This window comes from Oncorhynchus keta, chromosome 2 (genome assembly GCF_023373465.1).
Source record: "Oncorhynchus keta strain PuntledgeMale-10-30-2019 chromosome 2, Oket_V2, whole genome shotgun sequence".
In the NCBI taxonomy this organism is placed as follows: domain Eukaryota; kingdom Metazoa; phylum Chordata; class Actinopteri; order Salmoniformes; family Salmonidae; genus Oncorhynchus; species Oncorhynchus keta.
In genome coordinates, this window is record NC_068422.1 from 36654777 (window position 1) to 36682166 (window position 27390).

At 43.4% G+C, this 27390-nt stretch overlaps 1 protein-coding gene and 1 long non-coding RNA gene across 2 annotated transcripts; both read right to left on the minus strand.

Annotated features, from left to right (window-relative positions):
• Nucleotides 1-9563: 9563 nt before the first annotated feature.
• LOC118361255 (NK1 transcription factor-related protein 2-like) lies at nt 9564-11170 on the minus strand. Its single transcript, XM_035741049.2, has one exon. It carries the CDS (start codon nt 11168-11170, stop codon nt 10532-10534), a length of 639 nt encoding a protein of 212 aa, XP_035596942.1. The 3' UTR covers nt 9564-10531.
• Nucleotides 11171-26019: 14849 nt separating this feature from the next.
• On the minus strand, nt 26020-26822 carry LOC127910938 (uncharacterized). Its single transcript, XR_008076964.1, has 2 exons — nt 26214-26822; nt 26020-26117 (listed from the first exon to the last, which is right to left on the minus strand). It is a non-coding gene; the product is annotated as an uncharacterized LOC127910938 (long non-coding RNA).
• Between the last annotated feature and the right edge of the window lie 568 nt (nt 26823-27390).

Below are 27390 nucleotides of genomic sequence, written 5' to 3' on the forward strand. Positions count from 1 at the left end.
CAAGTCGTCAGATTCAAATCTTGAGAAAAAAACCTTCAGTTCATTCATTAGCTGCCGCCACCGTTCCATCCACTGCATGTTCTGGCCCTCATGTCTCCCAAGATCAGTATTGGTTTTTCCCCTGCCAATGTGGGGAGCACTAGCCATGGATTTAATCCCTTGCCAGGCCAGCCTTGAGTTTCCTGGGGAGAGGGTCCTCTCCACCCTCTGCTTGTATGCCTCCTTGTCCACCAGTATCGGTCGTTTGATCTCACGTTGTACATCTCTTAAAGCCTGTCTATCACCCTCAGCACAAACTGTCTTCTTCCTATTAAGTAGTGATTTTTGATTTTTTTGATAGCCACGGCTTATTGTTAGGGAAGATTTTACAGGTTTTAGTAGTCAAAACTGACTCAACATCTGTAAGTTCATCAAGATCAGAGCTGCTGTCCTCAAATACCTCCCACATAGTGCAGTCAAGATACCCCTGGAGACAAGTGATACTGTTGTCATTCCAGATCTGGACAGTTTTAACTGTAGGTTTCTCCCTCTTCAGGAGCTGACAGTAGGTTGGCCGGAGGTAGACAACATTGTGGTCTGATGTCCCCAGGGGAAGCCTGGTGGTGGCAGAGAAAGCATTTGGTATCGTCACATTTCACATACTGGTGATATGTGCGCAGGACCTTGTGCAAAGTACAGTTGTTAAGATTCCCTAAAATAAATGTGGGTGCGTCGGGGGAGATAGATTCCAATTTCTGTGACCGATTATAAAAAATCTCTGATGCTTTTGCTATATTAGCTTTTGGTTGAATGTACACAACTATAAAACAATTGGGGGAAGCCACGGGGCAGATAGTGGGGTCGCAGTGACACAGAAATCACTCTCTGCTGCCAGAAGTCATGGCATTCATTCAAAGTCTAAGGACGTTTCTCTCCCACCCGCCCACATGAAGAGAACTAACAGATCAAAGCAGTCAGTGTGGTAGAAGCATCCTGTAATTGCAAGCTAAGTGGAGGTTTCTCTCTTGCGGTGGCCGTGTATCACGGTACTATGGCCACGGTTATTAATGATAGTACGTGCATAAGAGATTCACTGCAGTGGATGGAACGGTGGCGGCAGATGTGCAGAATATCGTACATGGGAGGTCTACCACAGTATATACCCTCTGGTTGCTCTACACAGAGTGCCATTTTCATCCTCCATTATAAAGGCAGACATACATTGTCAGTGCATATTCTTCTGGAGATAGATGTCCTATACATTTGATACTAATAGTTTAAAGGATGGAGAGCTATGGAAGGTATGGTGAATAAAAAAAAGGGGGCGGGAAAAGAGGGATGGCCTTGGTTTTCTTATTCTCCTGGAAATCATGATGGATGACTGGTCTGATCCGGACCAAATCTGAACCAATCATAGACGTCTATGTTTCACATGTTCGGACAGCACAGTGCAGCACAATGCAGTGCTGTAAAGCACAGCAGAGTACAGTAGATTACAGTACACAGTACAATAAAGAAAAGTAGAGTATGGTAGAGTACAGTACAATACAGTAGAGCACATTAAGAGTATAGTGAAGAAAAGTAACTGCCAGAAAAGCTAGTGATGTTTTTCAAACAATCCATAGGGGGAGCCTGGGCAACTGAAATGTCTGACCTTTTTCAACAGTCTGACTGTGAACATCTGTACGAAAACCAAATTAAGGGAGAAATAGATATGATTAAAAGACAACTGTTGATGTAATATGAAAAGACAATGGGTGGAGGAGATTAATCATAATCCGAAATTGAGAACCTTTGGATTGATAAAGGGTGAATTTGTGTGTGAGAGATATATTATGTATAACCTACCTAAAAGCAAGAGATTGCTATGTGCACAGGTAAGATCAAGGATCTTGCCTCTGAGTATTGAAGCAGGTTGGTATTGTGGTGAAATGGAAGAGGATAGACTTTATAATGATTGTGACCTTGAAGAAATAGAGAATGAAACAAATGTTATCCTCTATTGCACTTTCTACCACAATATACGCTTGCTCTTATTCCAGAAAGCACACCAGATATACCCTGGCATGAGGAGAAAATTAAAATGTTTTTTTTGTCCACTGTGTATTTCCATTTGAGGAATATTTAGATAAAGCCTGGAATAAAAGAAAAAGGGCTACCAATAATTAAATTGTAAAAATATTTAGCTTCTATGTGGTGAATGGCATGTGTGTACAGTATATAGATTGTGTATAGGCTTGTTTGTATTTATTTATCAGTATGTATGTATGTATGTATGTATGTATGTATGTATGTATGTATGTATGTATGTGTATATATACATTGTGTGTGTGTGTATTGTGGCAGCTGGCAGCGAGAGGTGAGGGGAGATATAAGGCAGTCCATTGGCTCCTCCCCCGGGCCTGAAATGGACTTCCGGCCCCAATTAGGCAAGACTGTATCTTCTTAAGCCAGGGAGCGTTTGGGGATAAAAGGGGGAAGCAGCATGCAGAGTAGGAGAAGAGAGTATACTATCCGTGAGATAACATAAGACCTGGACTGTCGGACTAGCCCCTTGTGTACCAGACCAGATTGTGAGGAGTACCCCTGGAAAACGGAACGGGCAAAGAGAACGGCTTGTGGACTGTGAGGTGAATTCCCCCTTCTTTCCCCGTGTACAAAAATCTCTAATAAACTTCCGCTTTGCATTCTATTTGTGCTACTGGTGCCTGTTTTGTTGAACTTGGTGACGAGAACCCCCACACCCTTGGTCTTGCTACAGAATGTATGTACACTACCGTTCAAAAGGTCGTAGAAACAAGTCAAACGATGTATGGAATGAATCTTTAGGATGTTTTTAACATAAAACATCAATAATGTTCCAACCGGAGAATTCCTATGTCTGAAGAAAAGCACTGGAACGAGAGCTAACTCTGTCGGCAGGGCGCGTCACGAGCCTGAGACACTGCCAGACCACTGACTCAAACAGGTCTCATGAGCCCCTCCTTTATAGCAGAAGCCTGAAACAAGTTTCTAAAGATGGTTGACATCTAGTGGAAGCTGTAGGAAGTGCAACTTGTCTCCATAGACACTGTGTATTCGCAAGGCCAAGCTTTGAAAAACTACAAACCTCAGATTTCCCACTTCCTGTTTGGATTTTTCTCAGGTTCTTGCCTGCCATATGAGTTTTGTTAAACTCACAGACATCATTCAAACAGTTTTAGAAACTTCAGAGTGTTTTCTATCCAATACTACTAATAATATGCATGTATTAGCATCTGGGACAGAGTAGGAGGCAGTTCACTCTGGGCACGCTATTCATCCAAAAGTGAAAATGCTGCCCCCTATCCCAAAAATGATATTATGCGATGCTCAATGCAGAAAACAATGGAAAATAATTATAATGTAATTACCATAGTGAATTATTGTATTTTTGAATTAACAATATTGTTTGTTTATTTGTTAATTAATCTCATAGGGGATGGTTTGCCGATTGGGGATTTGACACGAAAACAAAATGTAATTCATTCATTCATATAGTGTACTGTATTGTACCCTACTTTACTCTAATGTACTGAAGTAAACTCAATTGTACTTTACATATTTAAAACTATACTGTACTGTACTCTACTGTGCGTGGTCAGCTGTTTGTTCACCCGCACCCGCCCACAATTGCTAATAACCCATACGCAACCGCTCAACTAGATGTAAAAATCTGAGGCCCACACCCGACCCTAAACCGCTAATAGAAAATACGCTAAAGGCTAAAGAGAGGGACGGTGGAACGATTTTTAACAGGGGGTGTTTTTGTTGTTGCCTGATTTAGATATGTTTCTGTTTATTATTTCTGACATTTTGGTACACTATTTGTTAGTCAACTTGTCTACAATTAAATACATGCAGCTTCTCTTCTGTCATTATACAGTGCATTCGGAAAGTATTCAGACGACTTGACTTTTTCCACATTTTGTTACGTTACAGGCTTATTGTTAAATTCATTCAATCATGTTTTCCCTCATCAATCCACACACAATACCCCATAATGACAAAGCAAACATTTGTTTTTAGAAATGTTCGCTAATTTATCACATTTACATAAGTATTCAGATCCTTTACTCAGTACTTTGTTGAACCACTTTTGGCAGTGATTACAGCCTCAAGTTGTTCTTGGGGATAACGGTAAAAGCTTGGCACACCTGTATTTGGGTATTTTCTCCTGTTCTCCTCTGCAGATCCTTCTCAAGCTCTGTCAGGTTAGATGGGGAGTGTTGCTGCACTGACTAGTCTCCCAGTCCCTGCCTCTGAAAAACATCCCCACAGCATGATACTGCCACTACAATGCTTCACCGTAGGTATGGTGCCAGGTTTCCTACAGACGTGACGCTTGGCATTCAGGCAAAAGAGTTCAATCTTGGTTTCATCAGACCAGGTTATCTTGTTTCTCATGGTCTAAGAGTCTTTAGGGGACTTTTGGCAAACTCCAAGCAGGCTGTCATGTGCAATTTACTGAAGAGTGGCTTCCGTCTGGCCATTCTTACATAAAAGGTCTGATTGCAGAGATGGGTGTCCTTCTGGAAGGTTCTCCCATCTCCACAGAGGAACTCTAGAGATCTGTCAGAGTGACCATTGGGTTCTTGATCACATCCCTGACCAAGGCCCTTGGCCGATTGTTCAGTTTGGCCGGGCGGCCAGCTCTAGGAAGAGTCTTGGTGGTTCCAAACTTCTTCAATTTAAGAAATATGAAGGCCACTGTGTTCTTGGGGACCTTCAATGCTGCAGAAATGTTTTGGTACCCTTCCCCAGATCTGTGTCCCGACACAATCCTGTCTCGGAACTCTACGGACAATTCATTAGACCTCATGCCTTGGTTTTTACTCTAACATGTAATGTCAACTGTGGGACCTTATATAGACAGGTGTGTGCCTTTCCAAATCATGTCCAATCAAATGAATTTACCACAGGTTGAGTCCAATCAAGTTGTGGAATCATCTCAAGGATGATAAATGGAAACAGTATGCACCTGAGCTCAATTTCGAGTTTCATAGCAAAGGGTCCGAATACCTATGTAAATCATGTATTTCCGTTCTCCAAAAAACTGTTTTCGCTTTGACATTATAGGGTATTGTGTGTAGATTGCTGGGGATTTTTTTTATTTAATACATTTTAGAATAAGGCTGTAATGTAACAAAATGGAAAAAGTCAAGGGGTCTGAATACTTTCCGAAGGCACTGTATGTTGCCCGAGGAGAGTAAATAAGTCCTTGCTCACCAGAATAATGTAATGAATCGATAGAATGAATGCTTAAATCTAGTTGAGATCTGTGAAGTTTTCTTGGTCATCTCTGTTTCTTCGCAGAGCAATGATATTTAAAGACCAGGGAGATAATGCAATATCTCTAATAACTCAGTTTGACCTTGTAAGCAAATAGAAAGCTGTATATAAGACCCAACATGTTTTTGATAAGATTTCAGTTCCGCTTGTTTGCATATTTTATGTGGTAAAATACTATCAGCTTTTATGATGCTGATAAAGATAGCACCTCTCCAGAGGGTATCTAACTACGCATTTACATTCTGTCAAGATGCTAAAAGAAAGAAATCATATTTCTCCACTCCTGTTCCCCAGTCAAAATTTTACCTGCATTTGGTATATAATTTTACTTCAAGAAATGCTTCATTCATATTAAGGCTATGTGAGAGGTTATAGACATACAGTCAGTGTCCAGGTTTCAGTTTCCATTTAACCCATCTGAACAGATAGGTTACAGTTCCCTTAATGTGCCATAGGCCTATATGATGTCCCATATTGTGACTGCCGAATTTGTACAGCGCCTCACAATCACACATAATGAATCGCCTTTTAGCATTTCACCAAATCTTTCCCAAACATGACTTTTCTGTCCCCCCTTCTCTTTATTTTTGACATTCCATTTTCTTTTATTGAATGAATCTCTGACATTGTCCTTTTTGCCTCCGTGGATCGGCGTTCACCTATTCTGCCAGTTCCCAAAAACATTTGGCTATTGCCATGTAGGCAATTTGCACATGTACATTACATTTACATTTAAGTCATTTAGCAGACGCTCTTATCCAGAGCGACTTACAAATTGGTGCATTCACCTTATGACATCCAGTAGAACAGTCACTTTACAATAGTGCATCTAAATCTTAAAGGGGGGTGAGAAGGATTACTTATCCTATCCTAGGTATTCCTTAAAGAGGTGGGGTTTCAGGTGTCTCCGGAAGGTGGTGATTGACTCCGCTGTCCTGAAGCTTAGGGTGACGCATTAATGCTCGATTGACTAAAATAATACTGTACTGTAGTCTACTAAATAAAACTCTACTGTCCTGTACCGTACCATAATTGTACTCTTCTGTGCTCTACTGTACTAGACTGCGCCGTACTGTACTGTGATCTTCAAGCTGGTGAAACATAGCCTAGACAGGCACTGCACCAGGATTTTCTCTCTCCCAGTGTTAAGGAGGGCTTGACCAATATGTGGGGGTGCTAAGAAAATAGTTAATGACTATTTACAAGTGCATTTATTCCATATGCATAATCAGACAACTGTGCATTGGTAATAATGTTTTGGATGAAATGTCTATCACAAAGTCAGAAATGAAAGGAATAATATCCACAGTACAGCCACAGTGAGAAGTGCATTTAGCTTATGCCTGTCAACTGTGCACACATGGTGTAAAACGAGCTGCTATCATCACAATCTTAGCGATTATATTCCTATTTCAAAAATACTTGTAGGACGACTGGCCGACAATGTGCATGCGTCTTCTTGTTCCATCCAGATTCAGATCAGTGCATTGAATCATGTTCCCACCACCGGACAGGCGCGCTCTGTCAATAAATAAAAGGTCTTTCAGTTACTCACCAAGTGTTGTTTTATAGAAGGACGATGCGTCTGTTGTTGTGGTTCAGTGCAAATTAGTTTGTAAAATTCTGGACATCCAGGGCCTTGGTTCTTTCTGCATGTATGGACAGGCAGGCGAGGTAGCTGAGTCGAGAGTTTGCCCAGTATTTCATTCGGTATATCATGATGCGTGTACTTAGCATTTCTAGGATTATCTGACATTTTCTGTGTAACTCTTTTGTGGAATTTGCCTATGACCTGTAAAAGTTCAAGGAGGTGTCCCTGGTTGACAGCCATGTCGTTTTCTATGTCTCCTCTGTGAAAGTCCCTGGTATGTGGTGTAACGCAGTGACTCCTCTCTGTGAAAGTCCCTGATATGTGGTGTAACGCAGTGACTCCACAACTGCTCTCATATACTCTCTGTTCTCTCTGACTATTTTTAAATGTCCATCACTTAGAGCATTGCATATTGTTGAGCCAGTCTCTTTCTGAATAGTCCACTCATTCCACGCTGCCATTGCATATTTATGCTCCACACTAGCATTGTATGTCTTGAACTAATTTGTGGCCTTCTTCCAGTTCTGCTAGCCATTGTGAGTAAATGCCGTCTTCTCTCAACCATGGTTTCCTGGACGTTGCAAGTGGCAGCATGTAAAGAAGAAAGCATGGTCCTTTGAAATAGAATATTCCAGCCATCGGTAATCCTCATACCATCTACGATTGCTGGATAAAGCCAAAGAAGAGGGTGCCTTGGTTCTTCAACAGGTGACTGGCTTAAATCAGAGGGAGCGGTGGCTGTGCTAACAGTGCAGCTAACAGTGGCTGTGGAGCAGCTAGCAGCGACGAACTGCTCTGGTGTTCCCTCATGTCGTGGCTCACAAGTTTCTCTCTCCGAATCAAATTTTTATCTTCCTCTTCTTCTTTGGCCCCCTCGGAGACAGGGTCTAGATTTCCATTTTCTATCCACACTCTTCTCTTGATCAGAAAATGGTCCATCGCAATGGGGCAAGATGGGCGACTAGCTAGCTAGAAGTTAGCTCACATAATGTAGCCTAACGTGCACAAGCACACACCAGACACACACACAAGTCATAGGGTAATGGAGCCAGCATGCAGCCAGGGATCGGGTTGGGAACAGAATGGCTGGTTTTGAACTTTTACAAATTTCTTTATTTAAAATTTTAAAATGCTTGAGGGAGCTTAACTGGGGCTACGTAAATTTGTGACGTGGCTATAGCCCCCCTTATTGGGAACTCAGGAAAAACAAGCTACGACTGGGTAAATACGTTTTGGACTGCCGCGCCACCTTCCTGTTCAAGTGAGTCCAAAAATGTATTGTATGCTGCTGCATATATTATGTAATATGCCAGGGAGATGTGTATAATGTAGCTAAGAAAGTAATACTAAGTGTATGTTGTGTAGTAAGTTGTTAGTAGCCCATGTGCCGCACCCTAATAATTTGGTCTACTTTCACCTCTTAATTTTTCCTAATGTGGTGCACATGTAGCCTATAACCTGTTTTATAGAAATGTAATCATTGAATGTTGTAAGAGCTTTCATTGTCTGCTTATATGTCCACTTTATTTATCCTATAGTTCTAAGTGTACAGGGAGAACACTGTAAAAACCACGCTGTAAAAACACCCCATCTTCTGAATTCTGTCACTGTACATTTCAAAAGTGCTGAACAAATAGTTATATTGACTATGTCTGTCCTAGCTCGCTCAATGTCTTAATCGAAATTTCGGATTGCCTCTTATCTGCTTGTTGTCCCCTTATGCCATAGTTTGCACATCTCAATTGTCAGTAGAAACCACATTTGTTTAAGCAAGTCAGCCATATCAGCTATGTTTTTTAAAGGCAGTAAATGAGGCTGAATGAACTGTTTCGCTGCCAGACAAGGCTCAGCTGATAGCCAGGTGGGTGTAGCAGTTGTATAGTGCAATTAATGTATCCTAGTTAATTTTCTTTGATAGTGGTGTGCCTGAACACAGCCTGTTGCACCTGTCCTCTCCCGTTGATGGCTTGAATCTCTGCTGAACATTGTCGGAGAGCTGCTTTTGTGCAGGGGCAGATCATTAACCCCAATACTCCTCAGCTGAAGGGGTCGTGGCTCAGGTCCCTAATTAACACACTCATTCCCTCATTCACACAACAAGACGAGCACTCAAAAGGGGTTAACGAATTCAAAGGAAAGGAAGTCACCTAAGTAAGTCAACCAAAACACAGCACAAGCTATGAATAAATAAATATTAAATCACTAAGTAAATCAATTCAAAATAAAGCAGACATGAGGGAAAGGGACTAAATAGAACCATAGGCACACGGTAATACAATAAACTAAATGGAAGTTGACTCTGGCTACTGAACACAAAGGTGCCTATGCATTTACTCTGACATACATACATTTCAGTTGAACTTGTGTATTTACGGTCAACAAACCATTATTAGATAACCAATATTACTAGCATACAAACTAGGTGCTCAGTAGTACCAGTGTTGTGCAACCAAGATATGTCGTTGAATTGGGGTTGAACCAGTGTTTGGTCTTCATGCACTCACTACTTATTAGCTATACAGCACAACGTGAGGAGATGGCGACTCTCTGTGGTTATAGTGTGTAGTTGAAGCATATTTCTGCGAGTGCTTATGTATGTAGTAGAACCCTTGAAGTCTGACCTTTTTTATCCAAGAGATGGCAGTCAATGAAAAACATTCTGAATTTATTGGATGGAGGCATCGTTGATAAAAACAATTATCTGCACTAAACAGAGCTGCTCTTTTACTAAAACAAAATAATCAACCTTTTTGTGATCCAAAATGCATTTCAACAACACTCATCTCAAGTGCATCATCACCACAAACATGCACCCTAGTAATATACTGTATATATTTCTTAAATCCTGAATTGAGCAATTGAGTCAGTCCTTGCAAACTAAATATTTTTTGTAGTGATGTAAAAATTAAATGTTTGACATCAATAACATGGAGCTATGCTGGCCTGAAGGAGATACAGAATCGAGTCAAATTAATCTGATCTGCGATTAAACCTCCTTCACCAGCTTGGCATCAAGGATCGTAGTTCATTCTGTGACAGTCTAAATTATCTATGGTTTTTTTGCACAATTAATTCCATCTCGCTTCTAACCACCCAAAACAAAAAACATAATTCATAATATATTAGGACTATATGTTGTACATATGTTTTTAAGATTTTTCAAGATTGGAAGATGTGAACAGCGAAAGCACGTGAGTGAGACCCTACAAATTTACAGCAAGGAGAGATGAGTGTTTTATCATGCCACATTTTGCTCCTTACAGATTCAAATACAGGGAAAGAGAAAACAGGATATTGGTTAAGTTCCCTATTCTTGCCGACAATCTCTATAGTACATACACTCTACATACAGCAGTTTTTTCGTATTACATTGCTGCAGAGGAATTCGATGAATAGCAGCTGTATCAACATCGTCAGATATACTAATGACAAATAGTCTTGTTCACCACCCATATATCTGAAAAGAAGCCTTACATATCAGGCTCCTTCAGAAGACTTTTCTCCATCATCTTAACAAATAATTTAAGGGAGAAGACTGATGTCTGTCATTAGGTCTATGGACAGACCCTTTTAAAAAATTACACTTTTGTGAGAGTCCAATAATTACAATCACAATGTGACCAAGTCGCAGTAGATGAAGCAGGGCATGTCTCATAAATGTGGAGTAAAGTAGGACGGCTGGAGATGGTAACCATTGGGTAAGAAGGGATGTAACATCCCTCCAGTGGACGACAAAGGAACCGCACCATCAGTATGAAAGATCATGTTCCCAGAGCTGAAAGACGGGAACGTTTGGTAATTGGCTGAACTCGACACACAAGTCACAGGACTTGGGTTGATACTGACCAAAGAGTTGGGCCCGGGTGGCATTGTGCTGTCCGCACCCGGGTTCTGTTTCTTCCACTTGGTTCTTCTGTTCTGGAACCAGATCTTGACCTGCGTCTCAGTGAGGCTGAGGGACAGAGCCAGGTTGAGTCTCTCACACACAGACAGGTATCTCGTAGAGCGGAATTTGTTCTCCAGAGCCACCAGTTGTTCATAGGTGAAGGCAGTTCTTGCGCGTCGCGGCTTGGCACAACCAAGATCCGAGCGCCGCCGTTTGTGGGGCAAGTGGTCATGGGTGGCTGAAGTTTCGGCGCTGCTGCTGATGCTGTCCACGTCCCCCTCTATTTTCTCCTCTGGCTCAGTCGCTGAGTGTACTAAAAGTGGGTTGCTGGCAGTTACCTGGAGCTTGAGATCCTCGCTACTTGAGCGGTCAGTCTTTGTGTGTTCGCCTGTGAACACAGACATTAACGTTAGTACTGTAAATGTGCTTTTCAAGAGCTATTCCAATTCCCTGCAAATGTTCATGTTTTTGATCTCATACATGGGGAAATAAGATCTCAAAAAGCGGCAGCATGTTGATGAGGAAGTGCATACATGTGCCAAGTGGAAAGTGGTGCTGAATGGACAGTGCCACCTGTGTGCCCCTCTTCTCTAGAGCCATATCTCCCACTTAAACTATGTTTACAGTAGCTTGTTTGAGATCTATGCATAAAGAATGAAAAAAAGAAAGTATGATCCCTTAAATGGAACATAATGACTGAACATTTCCAATGTGTGAAATCCTTAACACCTATAAAAAGTCGAAAATAGGCCTACCTAATAGCGTAACTGTAAAATGTGTTTGATTAAAATATGGGAGTTGTGCGAGTGGAACGAAGCGAGGGTTAAGAAGGGGACTATGGTGGCTTGGCTTCTAATCCCTAAATCATTTATAAATCACAAATCGCCTCAAATGTCATGTTGCGGAGAGAAATCCCAGCTAAATCCTGCTCCACCATCTACCCATGACGTGCTAATGGAGTTTCATATTTGTGGGTGGATCGATAAATGTCATCTATTTAAAGGGAAGTTTTAATCGAGCGATATTTAGGATCAGACATGGATGTGGTTTGAAGTTTGTACCTGCAAGGTGCTGGAGGGAGATATGCAGGATGCAGTAATGGGATATCGATCAAAGCGAGCGAAGGCATCCTCAATGGAACGATTTAAACAATTATCTGGCCAGTCTGTCCCAATGCCAATCACACATCGGGCTGTGGGCGCAACCCTTTGTGGGTTTCTTAAAAGGAAACCTAGCCCTTGGAAATTAAGGGAAGGTCATAAAGAGATGACAACATTTGATCTGATATAAAATAACCACTCTTAGTTGGTCAGTGAACCAATAAGCTATACGGGTTTCTTATATTGGCTATTAGGCCTATATCGTGTAAACTATGGACATAGTATGTATTTTATCCCTTGTATTCAAAATAAATTATATGGACATAAGTCATGTAATAATGCAAAACACATTATTCTGAACTGAATTAATAAAACACACTACATTGGCTTCATACGTTTGATCCACAATGTTCCATTAAAACAAAAAAGAACAGAAGATATAGCCAAATTAAAAACGGCGTTATTGTCTGTAGTTTTGTGGTATCTTTACCTGCTTCCATGCGCTTAAGTGGCTCCTCTCCATCTGCGCCAGTGTCCGCTTCTAAATGTGCCAGTCCTGCGTTCAGCAAAGGAAGCTGGTCCTTTGTTGGAGAAAGTTCGCTTTTGTTCTTGCTATTAAATTTATTTGGGTCCAATATGTCAATTATAGAAAAAGAAATCCTATGACTAGATGTCATTTTCACATTAGAATCCTTGGAATCCAACATCCTTTGTAATCCCTCTAAATTGATCAAAGAGTGGGAACTCGCGCTTGATATTACGCGTCTGGGTAAGCACTTGGCATACTTTCTGCACTTTAAACGTTCAAATGGCAGTCACACAAAGTGCACCTGCCCTCAGATGTCTTTGTCAGTCTGGACAAGTAGTGGTCGGTGAGGGAGGTTAGTGAGAGCTTTAAAGCATCTGTCCTCTCCGCTCGATTCGAAGAGACGCGGTTTCTGGCTCCCACGTGACAGCCACGTTAAGCGTTTCACACAACCTCTTGTAGTTGGTGTAAAACGTTCGTCGATAATCACCCATATTATTAAATCCAATGACATCCGACCCTTTACCGAAAGTGAATAGGTGACAGGTTGCTAAATACAACTGTACGAGCGACTCTGCTGCAATTTAAATAATAGGTGATAGAATCCTCGATTTCCCCTCTATAATTCGTTTTTTTATTATTATCTGTAAAAAGTTTGAGTGTTTGAGAGTTTTAAAATGTTGTTTAGTCATTTTTGCCATGTAGGCACATTTGGCTGTTGCTGTATTCAAAAGGGACACAAAGATAGCCTATGCACAGTGCACACGACAAAAAAATAAAGCGAGACCTCATTCAGCATTACGCATGTAATAGGTACATAGTTTGGCTTGTTTGGAATAGATTTCCAATACTAATAGTTTTGGATAACCCAACAGTCCTGTATTCTAATTATATCCTAATGTGGATTGTATATTATACAAAGTAACTATATGATCCACATGATTACAGGCAGGTCTGCGCCACAATATGAGCAAACGCAGTATGTATGTTGTCTGATTATGTACTCTGGTTTTGTGATATGTTCATGTTCACAATCAATCGATGGCCTCTGAAGCGCGTGTCGAACTCATTCCACAGAGGGCCGAGTGTCTGTGGGTTTTCGCTCCTCTCTTGTATTTGATTGATGAATTAAGGTCACTAATTAGTAAGAAACTCCCCTCACCTGGTTGTGTAGGTCTTAATTGAAAGGAAAAAGCCAAAGCCCGAAGACTCTCGGTCCTCTGTGGATTGGATTTGACACATCTGCTCTATAGAATTGAATGCACATACATAGGATTGTTTTAAACATTGATGCCTATGACCGAAATGGTGAAGCCATCACTGGATCAATATTCCCAGCGAGTGTCCCCCACTGATAAAACTGGAAATCATTACAATGCGTCGCTTCGGTTAGGAGGCCAAGCCATAGAAAACATGTAGCCTATTAGAAGTATTATTGCTTGATAGGCCCTTTTAGAAATATATTTTACATGATATTGAAATAATGAATGCAAGTTAATTAGGGAACTAGGGGGTAACTAAAATTGGTATGTGGATGAAGGTCATGCTTACACAAATAAATTATTAAGGGAAATAAATAGCTACAGTTTACACTTTTTTAGTTATTTCATGACATGTTGTTTTTAGAAATGGGGCTGTCCCCCCCATTTAATCAGTTTTATTTAGAAATTATGTAATAATGTATACTTAAAAGCTAAGTTTAGTTGTCTTATTTTAATTCATTATATATAGTTTTTATTTAACCTTTATTTAACCAGGTAGGCCAGTTGAGAACAAGTTCTCATTTACAATTGCGACCTGGCCAAGATAAAGCAAAGCAGTGCAACAAAAACAACAACACAGAGTTAAATATTGTAGCGAACCGCACAGACTGTGTGTTATGTGTTAGGCTATTAGTTGGTTGTGTTGTACTTACCAGTACCCAGTGTTCGCGGTGTACGACATGCCAATCAATCTGCTATCTGCCAATCATGGAAATGCCTGGAATGTTCTGATGCCGGGCATCCTGGTGTTTGGCGGAGTGGCGTGGAGGGGGGTTGGGCAGGGGGATGGAGCATTGGAAGTTAATACCAGGTTTAGCCATTGTTCTTTCTCTTACGTCTGGGCTTCACAAGAGAAGGTGTGGGCTGTGGCCAAACAGTAGCCTGTGTAAAGTTGGGTTAATAAACCGTCAATGCGTAAACTCAATCCTCTGTCTGGACAATTGGTATTTCATGATCAAGTCAGGTCATTACAATATAAACAAACATACAGTTAATAGCACAATAGAAAAATCTATGTACACTGTGTGTAAATGTAGAAGAGTAGGGAGGTAAGGCAATAAATAGGCCATAGAGGTGAAATAATTACAATTTAGCATTAGCATTAATGATTTAAATAAAATATGGGGGATATGGGTGTTGCACATGTCTCCATTAATATCCACACTGTGAGGAGATGTGATGTAATGTTCCTCTTTTTAACTCACCTGCACATTCATTTTCTTTCTTCTTTCTTTGTTGTTCCTTTCCATACAATCCATTATGTACAATTGCACTAAATATGATTTGAATAATGAAAGAGTTTCAATGCAAGCAGTCTTTAAAATTACATTCAGGAGCAAAAGATTTTCAATAGTTGTTTTTAATTTTTAAAAAAATGTTTTATATAATATTGGAATTGAATATAAATAATAACATTAAATAACATTGGAAAATAACATTTAATAACAATAACTTAACTACTTAACTCAGTGTCACATTGATGTGGCAACTCTCTTATGCTCTGCTATTGCACGATTCTAATTTGTACCTGTAGGTCATAAATAAAGCTACCTCCAGTAGCATTGGAACACAATTCATGAGCCCACCTCCTGCACTGCTCACACCTAATCCAGTCCCCACCTGTGACTGAAAACAGGGGGGGGGGATGCCAATTGAAAAGCTATCTCTTAAAAACATAGATAGCTATCTGGCTATATGACATAAAAAGCTGTGTAAAATAGCTAAAAGGCTATAAAGTTGCATTAACTGTAAAGATATCAGTCACTAGTCAAAACATTTAAAACTGAAATTAAGTTATCTTTTTTATGTATTTTGCCTCAGACGATTTGGTAGTAAGGTTGCTAGCTAGTACTCCTAACAGCTTATGATAACTTGCTAGCTGGCTAGCATTTATTGCTAGTGAATTAGAATAAACTAGCGCTAACTGGGCTAGTCATTGTCTAAATGACAGGTAGAAACACATTCATAACCATTAAGGGGTAACTAGCCCCCTAGTAGGGGGTGCGAGTTATCCTCATCCAACAAATACAATTATAAAAAATGTTCTCTCCAAATGGAAAAAAAAGATCAGCTTACCAAAAAAAAATTGTTGACATTTCTCAAAAAGTTGTGATGACACAGAGGACATTTTTTGATCAGCCAGAAGAGTGACAGCCAGGGAAAGAGTTGGGTGACATCTTGTGGTCTTTATGTGATTTAAAAGGGGGGGGGGGGGCAGTTACCTCCTACTACCCTATTATAGGCACAGTAATTATTTAGAAACTTAGAAATGTTAGTCTCTTGTCACCTTTAGGAAACAACGGTAAAACACTGTGTGTGTGTGTGTGTGTGTGTGTGTGTGTGTGTGTGTGTGTGTGTGTGTGTGTGTGTGTGTGTGTGTGTGTGTGTGTGTGTGTGTGTGTGTGTGTGTGTGTGTGTGTGTGTGTGTGTGTGTGTGTGTGTTGCAACTTTCATTATAGTTGACGTTCCATTCTCCAGCTGAGAGTCGGGGCACTTAGCTGAAAGTCAGACTCGGCTGACGTCATGTGGCCCGATTCCGGGCCGCCTTCGTGTGTATTACTTATGGCTAGGATGCAGGGATTGAGCTCGGGCCTATTCCGGTGTGGGTTCTCTGGCCCAAATGTATATATTACTTGGGGCTCAGGCCGATCCCGGTGTGAGTTATCTGGCCCAAATGTATTACTTGGGGCTCGGGCCGATTCCAGTGATAGTTATCTGGCCCAAATGTATTACTTGGGGCTCGGGCTGATTGGGGCTACTCTCTGGCAGATGATTACACGAGCTGCTTTATATAATTAACATTTCATCATTTATTTTTCCATATTTTCCCAATGTTTCTGTGATCAAAAAATACAATTTACATTTAAATGAAATTCTTTAAGAGGCCTGTTTAAGTAGTATTTTAGTTTTTTGATACTTGATAAGCATTAAAAACGTTGTAGCTGGAGCCTCCTGAGTGGCGCAGCTGTCTAAGACACTACATCGCAGTGCAAACTGCGTTGCTACAGATGCTGATTCGAGACTCCTGCCGGCCGTGACCGGGAGACCCATGAGGAGTCCGGGTTAGGGGAGGGTTTGGACAGCCGGGATGTCCTTGTTCCATCGCGCTGTAGCGACTCCTGTGGCGGGCCAGGCGCATACACAAGCAACTGGTGTATGGTGTTTCGTCCGACACAAATAGTTTTTTTTGGATGGGTATAATTTGTAGGTTTAAAATGTATAATAGTAATATTTAAAATGACTAAATTGGGTAATTTTGTATACATTTATTTCAATTTGCATTGGGCCGCTTCTGACAGAAACGGGCCGATTCTGGGCAGTCATTCATTTTGATTCCGGGCCGAGTCCGACACCTGATTCCAGGCCGATTCAATCAGTTCCGGCCCCCCGGAAGAGGGCCGCTTCTGGGCCGATTCCTCATTGCTAGCTGGGTTCAAACAGCGTGTTACATTATTCCAAATTGGAAAATTAGTGTACATTTGTCAGGTTGTTTTTGCTAGCTAGCTACCAACTGGGCACAGAGCTCAATTAGAGTTCTATTCCACGTTGGTTCAACATAATTTCATTGAAATGACATGGAAACAATGTTGATTCAACCCGTGTGTGCCCATTTGGTAGCTTCCTTCAGTTCAAGGTATGCGAGTGCCAAATTATGCAGACAAGCCCAAATGGGCAGAGTTTACCCAGAGATCTGTATATAGTGACGAGATGGTCATGTCTCTGCTCTAGTTTATAAACCCAATAAGTTTCCATTTTGGACAGATTTTGGTGAGAGTGAATCCCCTCGCTTTGCCTCTTCCTATCTGGCTTACCCCAAGTTAATACCCACACAACATGTTTTAGCGATACGCAAGTGCAAAATATGAACCAGGCTCAATGCAGCGAATGAAACTATTTCAAACTAGGCAAAGCGGCCCCACCTATGATGAGCCTGTCCATTTACAGCAGGTGTCAGACTCAATCCACAGAGAGCCAAGTGTCTTTGGGTTTTCACTCCTCCCTTGTACTTGAATGATGAATTAAGGTCACTAATAGGTAAATAACTCTCCTCGCCTGGTTGTCCAGGTCCTAACTGAACGGAAAAAACAACGACACTAGGCCTCCATTGAATGAATTTGACTTGCCTGAATTATAGTGAGTACTTTACATGCACAGTAATAATTCAATATTAAACTGATTGTGGCAGTATGCAATAGTCATGTAAAAACCTTACTCTGCTTATCTCAATCAAAATTGAAGCATGCATATATATATGCCTATTAAAACAGGGGTGTCTATAATTTTGACCCCTACCTGTTTGAGTAAAAAAAGTATGAATTGTTTAACAAAATCTCTTTCTCTGTTATACACATGCCACAACTGCATCAGAAGTTGCATCTGAGCTAACTGAAGCTATGGCATATGCATCACATTGGCTTGAACAGTCATGTCCCACTGGGCAAGAACATTTCACTGTCATTTCAACATAAAAAATGAAACATGATGATATTGAATCAACATGGAAAACTGATTGGATTTGAAAAGTAACTATTTTTCATAAAATTGTACAGTTATCTTAGCTAGCTGAATTGCTAGCAGAATTGTTTACTTGTTGCTAAGCAGTTGCTAGGGACTCACCTGGAAGAAGCTAGCTAGCTTACAAAGAATAACAACAAAAAATATCTAGTTAACAGAAGAAAGGAAGACAAAATAAGGACAAAAGAAGGACAGAAGAAAAAGGAAAAGAAAGAGGACAACAAAGTGAAACAGTCAGCACTTCTATTGCAACTTCGTATTTCGTCGTCCTAACGTAGTCTACACTGCTATCTGCCCAGCAGCTAGCCAGCTAGCAAACGTCCACCGTCTACCGAATAGCAGCACTGTAGAAACTATTACACTCAACTGAACGACTTGATTAGTGTAGTGTTAGCTAGCTACATAGTTGTCTTTGCTGTCTTCGTATCCAAGATAATTGTGTAGTTTAGAGCGTGTAGTCTTAGAGTGATTATCTTCATTTACCGAGGTTAGCTAGCCAGCTATTTGTCGTCCTTAACGTAGGAGACACTGCTAGCTAGCCAACAGCTGGCCAACATCTACTGAATAGAACTTCCGCACTCAACAACCCGGTCGCATTCCGCTTCGCTCCACAGGTAGTATCACATTTTCATTTCATTTCATTACAGCACAACGGTTTGATTTGTTTGATCGTAGCTAGCTACATAGCTAGCTACATAGCCGTCTGTGTATCAAAGATAATTGTGTAGTCTAGAGCGATTTTCTAGGTTAGCTAGCCAGCTATTGTCGTTCTTTTAACGCAACGTAACGTAATCAACACTGCTAGCTATCCAGCTAGCCCCCGAATAGCAGCACTGTAGAAACTATTACACTCAACGGAACGACTTGATTAGTGTAGTGTCAACAACGCTGCCACTGCCAGCTAGCCTACTTCAGCAGTACTGTATCATTTTAATCATTTTAGTCAATAAGATTCTTGCTACGTAAGCTTAACTTTCTGAACATTCGAGACGTGTAGTCCACTTGTCATTCCAATCTCCTTGCATTAGCGTAGCCTCTTCTGTAGCCTGTCAACTATGTGTCTGTCTATCCCTGTTCTCTCCTCTGCACAGACCATACAAACGCTCCACACCGCGTGGCCGCGGCCACCCTAATCTGGTGGTCCCAGCGCGCACGACCCACGTGGAGTTCCAGGTCTCCGGTAGCCTCTGGAACTGCCGATCTGCGGCCAACAAGGCAGAGTTCATCTCAGCCTATGCCTCCCTCCAGTCCCTCGACTTCTTGGCACTGACGGAAACATGGATCACCACAGATAACACTGCTACTCCTACTGCTCTCTCTTCGTCCGCCCACGTGTTCTCGCACACCCCGAGAGCTTCTGGTCAGCGGGGTGGTGGCACCGGGATCCTCATCTCTCCCAAGTGGTCATTCTCTCTTTCTCCCCTTACCCATCTGTCTATCGCCTCCTTTGAATTTCATGCTGTCACAGTTACCAGCCCTTTCAAGCTTAACATCCTTATCATTTATCGCCCTCCAGGTCCCCTCGGAGAGTTCATCAATGAGCTTGATGCCTTGATAAGCTCCTTTCCTGAGGACGGCTCACCTCTCACAGTTCTGGGCGACTTTAACCTCCCCACGTCTACCTTTGACTCATTCCTCTCTGCCTCCTTCTTTCCACTCCTCTCCTCTTTTGACCTCACCCTCTCACCTTCCCCCTACTCACAAGGCAGGCAATACGCTCGACCTCATCTTTACTAGATGCTGTTCTTCCACTAACCTCATTGCAACTCCCCTCTAAGTCTCTGACCACTACCTTGTATCCTTTTCCCTCTCGCTCTCATCCAACACTTCCCACACTGCCCCTACTCGGATGGTATCGTGCCGTCCCAACCTTCGCTCTCTCTCCCCCGCTACTCTCTCCTCTTCCATCCTATCATCTCTTCCCTCTGCTCAAACCTTCTCCAACCTATCTTCTGATTCTGCCTCCTCAACCCTCCTCTCCTCCCTTTCTGCATCCTTTGACTCTCTATGTCCCCTATCCTCCAGGCCGGCTCGGTCCTCCCCTCCCGCTCCGTGGCTCGACGACTCATTGCGAGCTCACAGAACAGGGCTCCGGGCAGCCGAGCGTAAATTGAGGAAAACTCGCCTCCCTGCGGACCTGGCATCCTTTCACTCCCTCCTCTCTACATTTTCCTCCTCTGTCTCTGCTGCTAAAGCCACTTTCTACCACTCTAAATTCCAAGCATCTGCCTCTAACCCTAGGAAGCTCTTTGCCACCTTCTTCTCCCTCCTGAATCCTCCTCCCCCCTCCCCCTCCTCCCCTCTCTGCAGATGACTTCGTCAACCAGCTTAACATCCTTATCATTTATCGCCCTCCAGGTCCCCTCGGAGAGTTCATCAATGAGCTTGATGCCTTGATAAGCTCCTTTCCTGAGGACGGCTCACCTCTCACAGTTCTGGGCGACTTTAACCTCCCCACGTCTACCTTTGACTCATTCCTCTCTGCCTCCTTCTTTCCACTCCTCTCCTCTTTTGACCTCACCCTCTCACCTTCCCCCTACTCACAAGGCAGGCAATACGCTCGACCTCATCTTTACTAGATGCTGTTCTTCCACTAACCTCATTGCAACTCCCCTCTAAGTCTCTGACCACTACCTTGTATCCTTTTCCCTCTCGCTCTCATCCAACACTTCCCACACTGCCCCTACTCGGATGGTATCGCGCCGTCCCAACCTTCGCTCTCTCTCCCCCCGCTACTCTCTCCTCTTCCATCCTATCATCTCTTCCCCTCTGCTCAAACCTTCTCCAACCTATCTCCTGATTCTGCCTCCTCAACCCTCCTCTCCTCCCTTTCTGCATCCTTTGACTCTCTATGTCCCCTATCCTCCAGGCCGGCTCGGTCCTCCCCTCCCGCTCCGTGGCTCGACGACTCATTGCGAGCTCACAGAACAGGGCTCCGGGCAGCCGAGCGTAAATTGAGGAAAACTCGCCTCCCTGCGGACCTGGCATCCTTTCACTCCCTCCTCTCTACATTTTCCTCCTCTGTCTCTGCTGCTAAAGCCACTTTCTACCACTCTAAATTCCAAGCATCTGCCTCTAACCCTAGGAAGCTCTTTGCCACCTTCTTCTCCCTCCTGAATCCTCCTCCCCCTCCCCCTCCTCCCTCTCTGCAGATGACTTCGTCAACCATTTTGAAAAGAAGGTCGACGACATCCGATCCTCGTTTGCTAAGTCAAACGACACCGCTGGTTCTGCTCACACTGCCCTACCCTGTGCTCTGACCTCTTTCTCCCCTCTCTCTCCAGATGAAATCTCGCGTCATGTGACGGCCGGCCGCCCAACAACCTGCCCGCTTGACCCTATCCCCTCCTCTCTTCTCCAGACCATTTCCGGAGATCTTCTCCCTTACCTCACCTCGCTCATCAACTCATCCCTGACCGCTGGCTACGTCCCTTCCGTCTTCAAGAGAGCGAGAGTTGCACCCCTTCTGAAAAAACCTACACTCGATCCCGCCGATGTCAACAACTACAGACCAGTATCCCTTCTTTCTTTTCCCACCAAAACTCTTGAACGTGCCGTCCTTGGCCAGCTCTCCCGCTATCTCTCTCAGAATGACCTTCTTGATCCAAATCAGTCAGGTTTCAAGACTAGTCATTCAACTGAGACTGCTCTTCTCTGTATCACGGAGGCGCTCCGCACTGCTAAAGCTAACTCTCTCTCTCTGCTCTCATCCTTCTAGACCTATCGGCTGCCTTCGATACTGTGAACCATCAGATCCTCCTCTCCACCCTCTCCGAGTTGGGCATCTCCGGCGCGGCCCACGCTTGGATTGCGTCCTACCTGACAGGTCGCTCCTACCAGGTGGCGTGGCGAGAATCTGTCTCCTCACCACGTGCTCTCACCACTGGTGTCCCCCAGGGCTCTGTTCTAGGCCCTCTCCTATTCTCGCTATACACCAAGTCACTTGGATCTGTCATAACCTCACATGGTCTCTCCTATCATTGCTATGCAGACGACACACAATTAATCTTCTCATTTCCCCCTTCTGATGACCAGGTGGCGAATCGCATCTCTGCATGTCTGGCAGACATATCAGTGTGGATGACGGATCACCACCTCAAGCTGAACCTCGGCAAGACGGAGCTGCTCTTCCTCCCGGGAAGGACTGCCCGTTCCATGATCTCGCCATCACGGTTGACAACTCCATTGTGTCCTCCTCCCAGAGCGCTAAGAACCTTGGCGTGATCCTGGACAACACCCTGTCGTTCTCAACTAACATCAAGGCGGTGGCCCGTTCCTGTAGGTTCATGCTCTACAACATCCGCAGAGTACGACCCTGCCTCACACAGGAAGCGGCGCAGGTCCTAATCCAGGCACTTGTCATCTCCCGTCTGGATTACTGCAACTCGCTGTTGGCTGGGCTCCCTGCCTGTGCCATTAAACCCCTACAACTCATCCAGAACGCCGCAGCCCGTCTGGTGTTCAACCTTCCCAAGTTCTCTCACGTCACCCCGCTCCTCCGCTCTCTCCACTGGCTTCCAGTTGAAGCTCGCATCCGCTACAAGACCATGGTGCTTGCCTACGGAGCTGTGAGGGGAACGGCACCTCAGTACCTCCAGGCTCTGATCAGGCCCTACACCCAAACAAGGGCACTGCGTTCATCCACCTCTGGCCTGCTCGCCTCCCTACCACTGAGGAAGTACAGTTCCCGCTCAGCCCAGTCAAAACTGTTCGCTGCTCTGGCCCCCAATGGTGGAACAAACTCCCTCATGATGCCAGGACAGCGGAGTCAATCACCACCTTCCGGAGACACCTGAAACCCCACCTCTTTAAGGAATACCTAGGATAGGATAAAGTAATCCTTCTCACCCCCCTTAAAAGATTTAGATGCACTATTGTAAAGTGGCTGTTCCACTGGATGTCATAAGGTGAATGCACCAATTTGTAAGTCGCTCTGGATAAGAGCGTCTGCTAAATGACTTAAATGTAATGTAATGTAATGGTTTATTGGTGAGTAAATCTGGCTTTGATATTAGCCTGTGCTTACCTAGCCACTGACCTCACCGCACTTAACTGGTGTGTGTGTTGGGGGATTTGGGTGTGGGCAGTGTGTGTGTAGATTTGAAGCTGTACTGTGGATATTATTCCTTTCATTTCTGACTTTGTGATAGACATTTCATCCAAAACATGATTACAAATGCACAGTTGTCTGATTATGCATATGGAATAAATGCACTTGTAAATAGTCATTAACTATTTTCTTAGCACCCCCACATATTGGTCAAGCATTCCTTAACACCGGGAGAGAAAATCCTGGTGCAGTGCCTGTCTAGGCAATGCTTCACCAGCTTGAAGATCACAGTACAGTACGGCGCAGTCTAGTACAGTAGAGCACAGAAGAGTACAATTATGGTACGGTACAGGACAGTAGAGTTTTATTTAGTAGACTACAGTACAGTATTATTTTAGGCAATCGAGCATTAATCGTCACCCTAAGCTTCAGGACAGCGGAGTCAATCACCACCTTCCGGAGACACCTGAAACCCCACCTCTTTAAGGAATACCTAGGATAGGATAAGTAATCCTTCTCACCCCCCTTTAAAAGATTTAGATGCACTATTGTAAAGTGGCTGTTCCACTGGATGTCATAAGGTGAATGCACCAATTTGTAAGTCGCTCTGGATAAGAGCGTCTGCTAAATGACTTAAATGTAAATGTAAATGTAAATGAGTCATCAACATAAGGGAATCAGCCTTTTTTTCCAATGACATGAAAGGTGAAATGTTTTGTTGATTCCGCGTTGAATTCAGGTTAGTTGACAAATCAACCAAATCTACTCTGTGCAGTGGGATCTTAGTTTATAAATGATTAAATTAGAACAAAACGGTCGGTATGTGTTTCTCGGTAAGTAAAAAGCATGTACTGTAACTTTTCCTGACATTTTCTATTAAGGCAGAAACAATCAAGGGCAGTAATGTCGCTGTTAAAGAGTGAGTGGGATCATTTGGAATGAAAATTCCTTAGCTCTCGCTTCCGGGTGGGAATTTCACGTGACAATATCTACCACAAAACGTATGTGAGGTCCTACCAGTGCACTCTTAATGGGTGAAGGAGGAAAACAGAAGGGCTATTACACTGTGGTCATGTCTGTTAGAGAGGAAGGGGACCAAAATGAAGTTTACACACTGTTGTTAAATGATTTCCAAAATTCTTCCCCATTTTCCATTTCCTCCCTGGACCTGTGTAGTTTATCACTATACGTCAGTCGTAGTCTGGTGGACTGACATGATCCATAGTAGTTACATCGTCAAACGTTTGTTAAAGCAGCCTCAACTGAGTAGCCTGTCTACAGTAGCATGGGCATGGCGATGGCACAGCTATTACTGTAGGGACTCCATATGAATAGAGCACTGCACCGCCGGAGGTTTACAACTTGATGTAAATGGGCCCAGTAGCCAAACATCTGTGTGCGTTAGGCCAGGACACAAAGCACGTCCCCGGGGACATATAGGGACCAGGTAGACATCAGAGGACGGTGACAGTAGCTGGCCTATTGGGCAGACCCAAAGATCAGAGAGGGACCCCAGACCTAGCCAGAGCTTCCGGGGTGCCAGTGGGGAGCAGGCTTCCATCCAGGATCTCCCTTCCAGGGCCAATAAAGTCATTACCTCACCAGGGAGGCTGCCCCAGTTTGCTAAATGTCAGATCATTTGTCTAATGGCAGGAGTCACATTTTAAGGTGGGATACCATTGACTGGCTATTGTGTCTCTTTTGTCCTCCTATCTCCTCTGTCCCAATGTAAAGTGCAGCACACAAAGAGGATGAGTGAGTGTTAGGTACTATCAGAGGTACTTGTTAGCTCCACTGTGCCTCCTTGTTACGTTACAGCCTTATTCTAAAATAGATTAAATAAATAAAAACCCTCAGCAATCTACATACAATAACCCATAATGACAAAGTGAAAACAGATTTTTGGAATTTTTTGCAATGTATAAAACAAAAAAACAGAAATACTTGATTTACATCATCCTTGAGATGTTTTTAGAACTTGATTGGAGTCCACCTGTGGTAAATTCAATTGATTGGACATTATTTGGAAAGGCACACACCTGTCTATATAAGGTCCCACAGATGACAGTGTATGTCAGTGCAAAAACCAAGCCATGAGGTCGAATGAATTGTCCGTAGAGCTCCGAGACAGGATTGTGTCGAGGCACAGATCTGGGGAAGGGTACCAACAGATTTCTGCAGCATTGAAGGTCCCCAGGAACACAGTGGCCTCCATCATTCTTCAATGGAAGAAGTTTGGAACCACCAATAATTCCTAGAGCTGGCCTCCCGGCCAAACTGAGCAATCTGGGGAGAAGGGCCTTGGTCAGGGAGGTGACCAAAAAACTGATAGTCTCTATGACAGAGCTCCAGAGTTCCTCTGTGGAGATGGGAGAACCATCTCTGTAGCACTCCACTCATCAGGCCTTTATGTTAGAGTGGCCAGACGGAAGCCACTCCTCAGTAAAAGGCACATGACAGCTCGAATAAAGCTGTAACATAACAAAATGTGAAAAAAGTCAAGGGGTCTGAATACTTTCCGAAGGCACTGTACATCTAAGCAGACACAAATGCAGGAAGTGAGTGATTGTGTATGATTTATTATGGCTTTTAGAAAACCCTAAATTCAAGGAAACTTATTCCCACAATTCTGCAACCCAGCATACTTCCCTGGATTACTGGCACCAATTCTACTGGCACCTTTTCTGATGTGAGTGCAAAGCAAAATCCCATCCCCAAGCAAACCAAACAGAGGCAAGCCATGCGCCATACAAATATCACCTAGAGTAGTTTGTGTCGGGGGGCTAGGGTCAGTTTGTTATATCTGGAGTACTTCTCCTGTCCTAATTCGGTGTCCTGTGTGAATCTAAGTGTGCGTTCTCTAATTCTCTCCTTCTTTCTTTCTCTCTCTCGGAGGACCTGAGCCCTAGGACCATGCCCCAGGTCTACCTGACATGATGACTCCTTGCTGTCCCCAGTCCACCTGGCCATGCTGCTGCTCCAGTTTCAACTGACCTGAGCCCTAGGACCATGCCCCAGGACTACCTGACATGATGACTCCTTGCTGTCCCCAGTCCACCTGGCCATGCTGCTGCTCCAGTTTCAACTGTTCTGCCTTACTATTATTCGACCATGCTGGTCATTTATGAACATTTGAACATCTTGGCCATGTTCTGTTATAATCTCCACCCGGCACAGCCAGAAGAGGACGGGCCACCCCACATATGCTCTCTCTAATTCTCTCTTTCTTTCTTTCTCTCGGAGGACCTGAGCCCTAGGACCGTGCCCCAGGACTACCTAACATGATGACTCCTTGCTGTCCTCAGTCCACTTGACTGTGCTGCTGCTCCAGTTTCAACTGTTCTGCCTTGTTATTATTCGACCATGCTGGTCATTTATGAACATTTGAACATCTTGGCCATGTTCTGTTATAATCTCCACCCGACACAGCCAGAAGAGGACTGGCCACCCCACATAGCCTGGTTCCTCTCTAGGTTTCTTCCTAGGTTTTGGCCTTTCTAGGGAGTTTTTCCTAGCCACCGTGCTTCTACACCTGCATTGCTTGCTGTTTGGGGTTTTAGGCTGGGTTTCTGTACAGCACTTTGAGATATCAGCTGATGTACGAAGGGCTATATAAATAAATTTGATTTGATTTGACCTCCCCTAACACTATGTCTCTGTTGGCTGCAGTGAGATTGATATAGTACAACACCTTCCATTAGCACAGGTTTGGTTATGCCTAGTCTCCACACCACACCTATGGGCACCACCAGACCTGGAGTTGGAGATCTCTGCTTTAGTTTGACTGTGACTACAAGGTCAGTGGCATTGCCCAGTAATTGTCCTAACGGCCTCTGTACCTGTCGGGGGGGGGTTGAGAGTTTTTCATTACGGCCGGGACGGGTGAGTGCCTCTGGCAGATGCTGACAGGCAGCAGATGTGTAAAGTTGGGGTTGATTTGTAATGGGGTTGACTATCGTCGGAGGGGACGGAGGGCGACGTGAGGGGGTGGGAGGGGTAAATTACAATGAGGGACACTGTCAGTCAAGGAATGGTGAGGTAAAGGTCAGTTCAACTTGTCCTGTTTAGAGATAACAACATATATGCCACAAGGGGACAAAAAGATAGAAAAACATCAACTTATTTGACTAAATAATCATAGATGTTTATGTCCAAGCATCCCCCACAACAA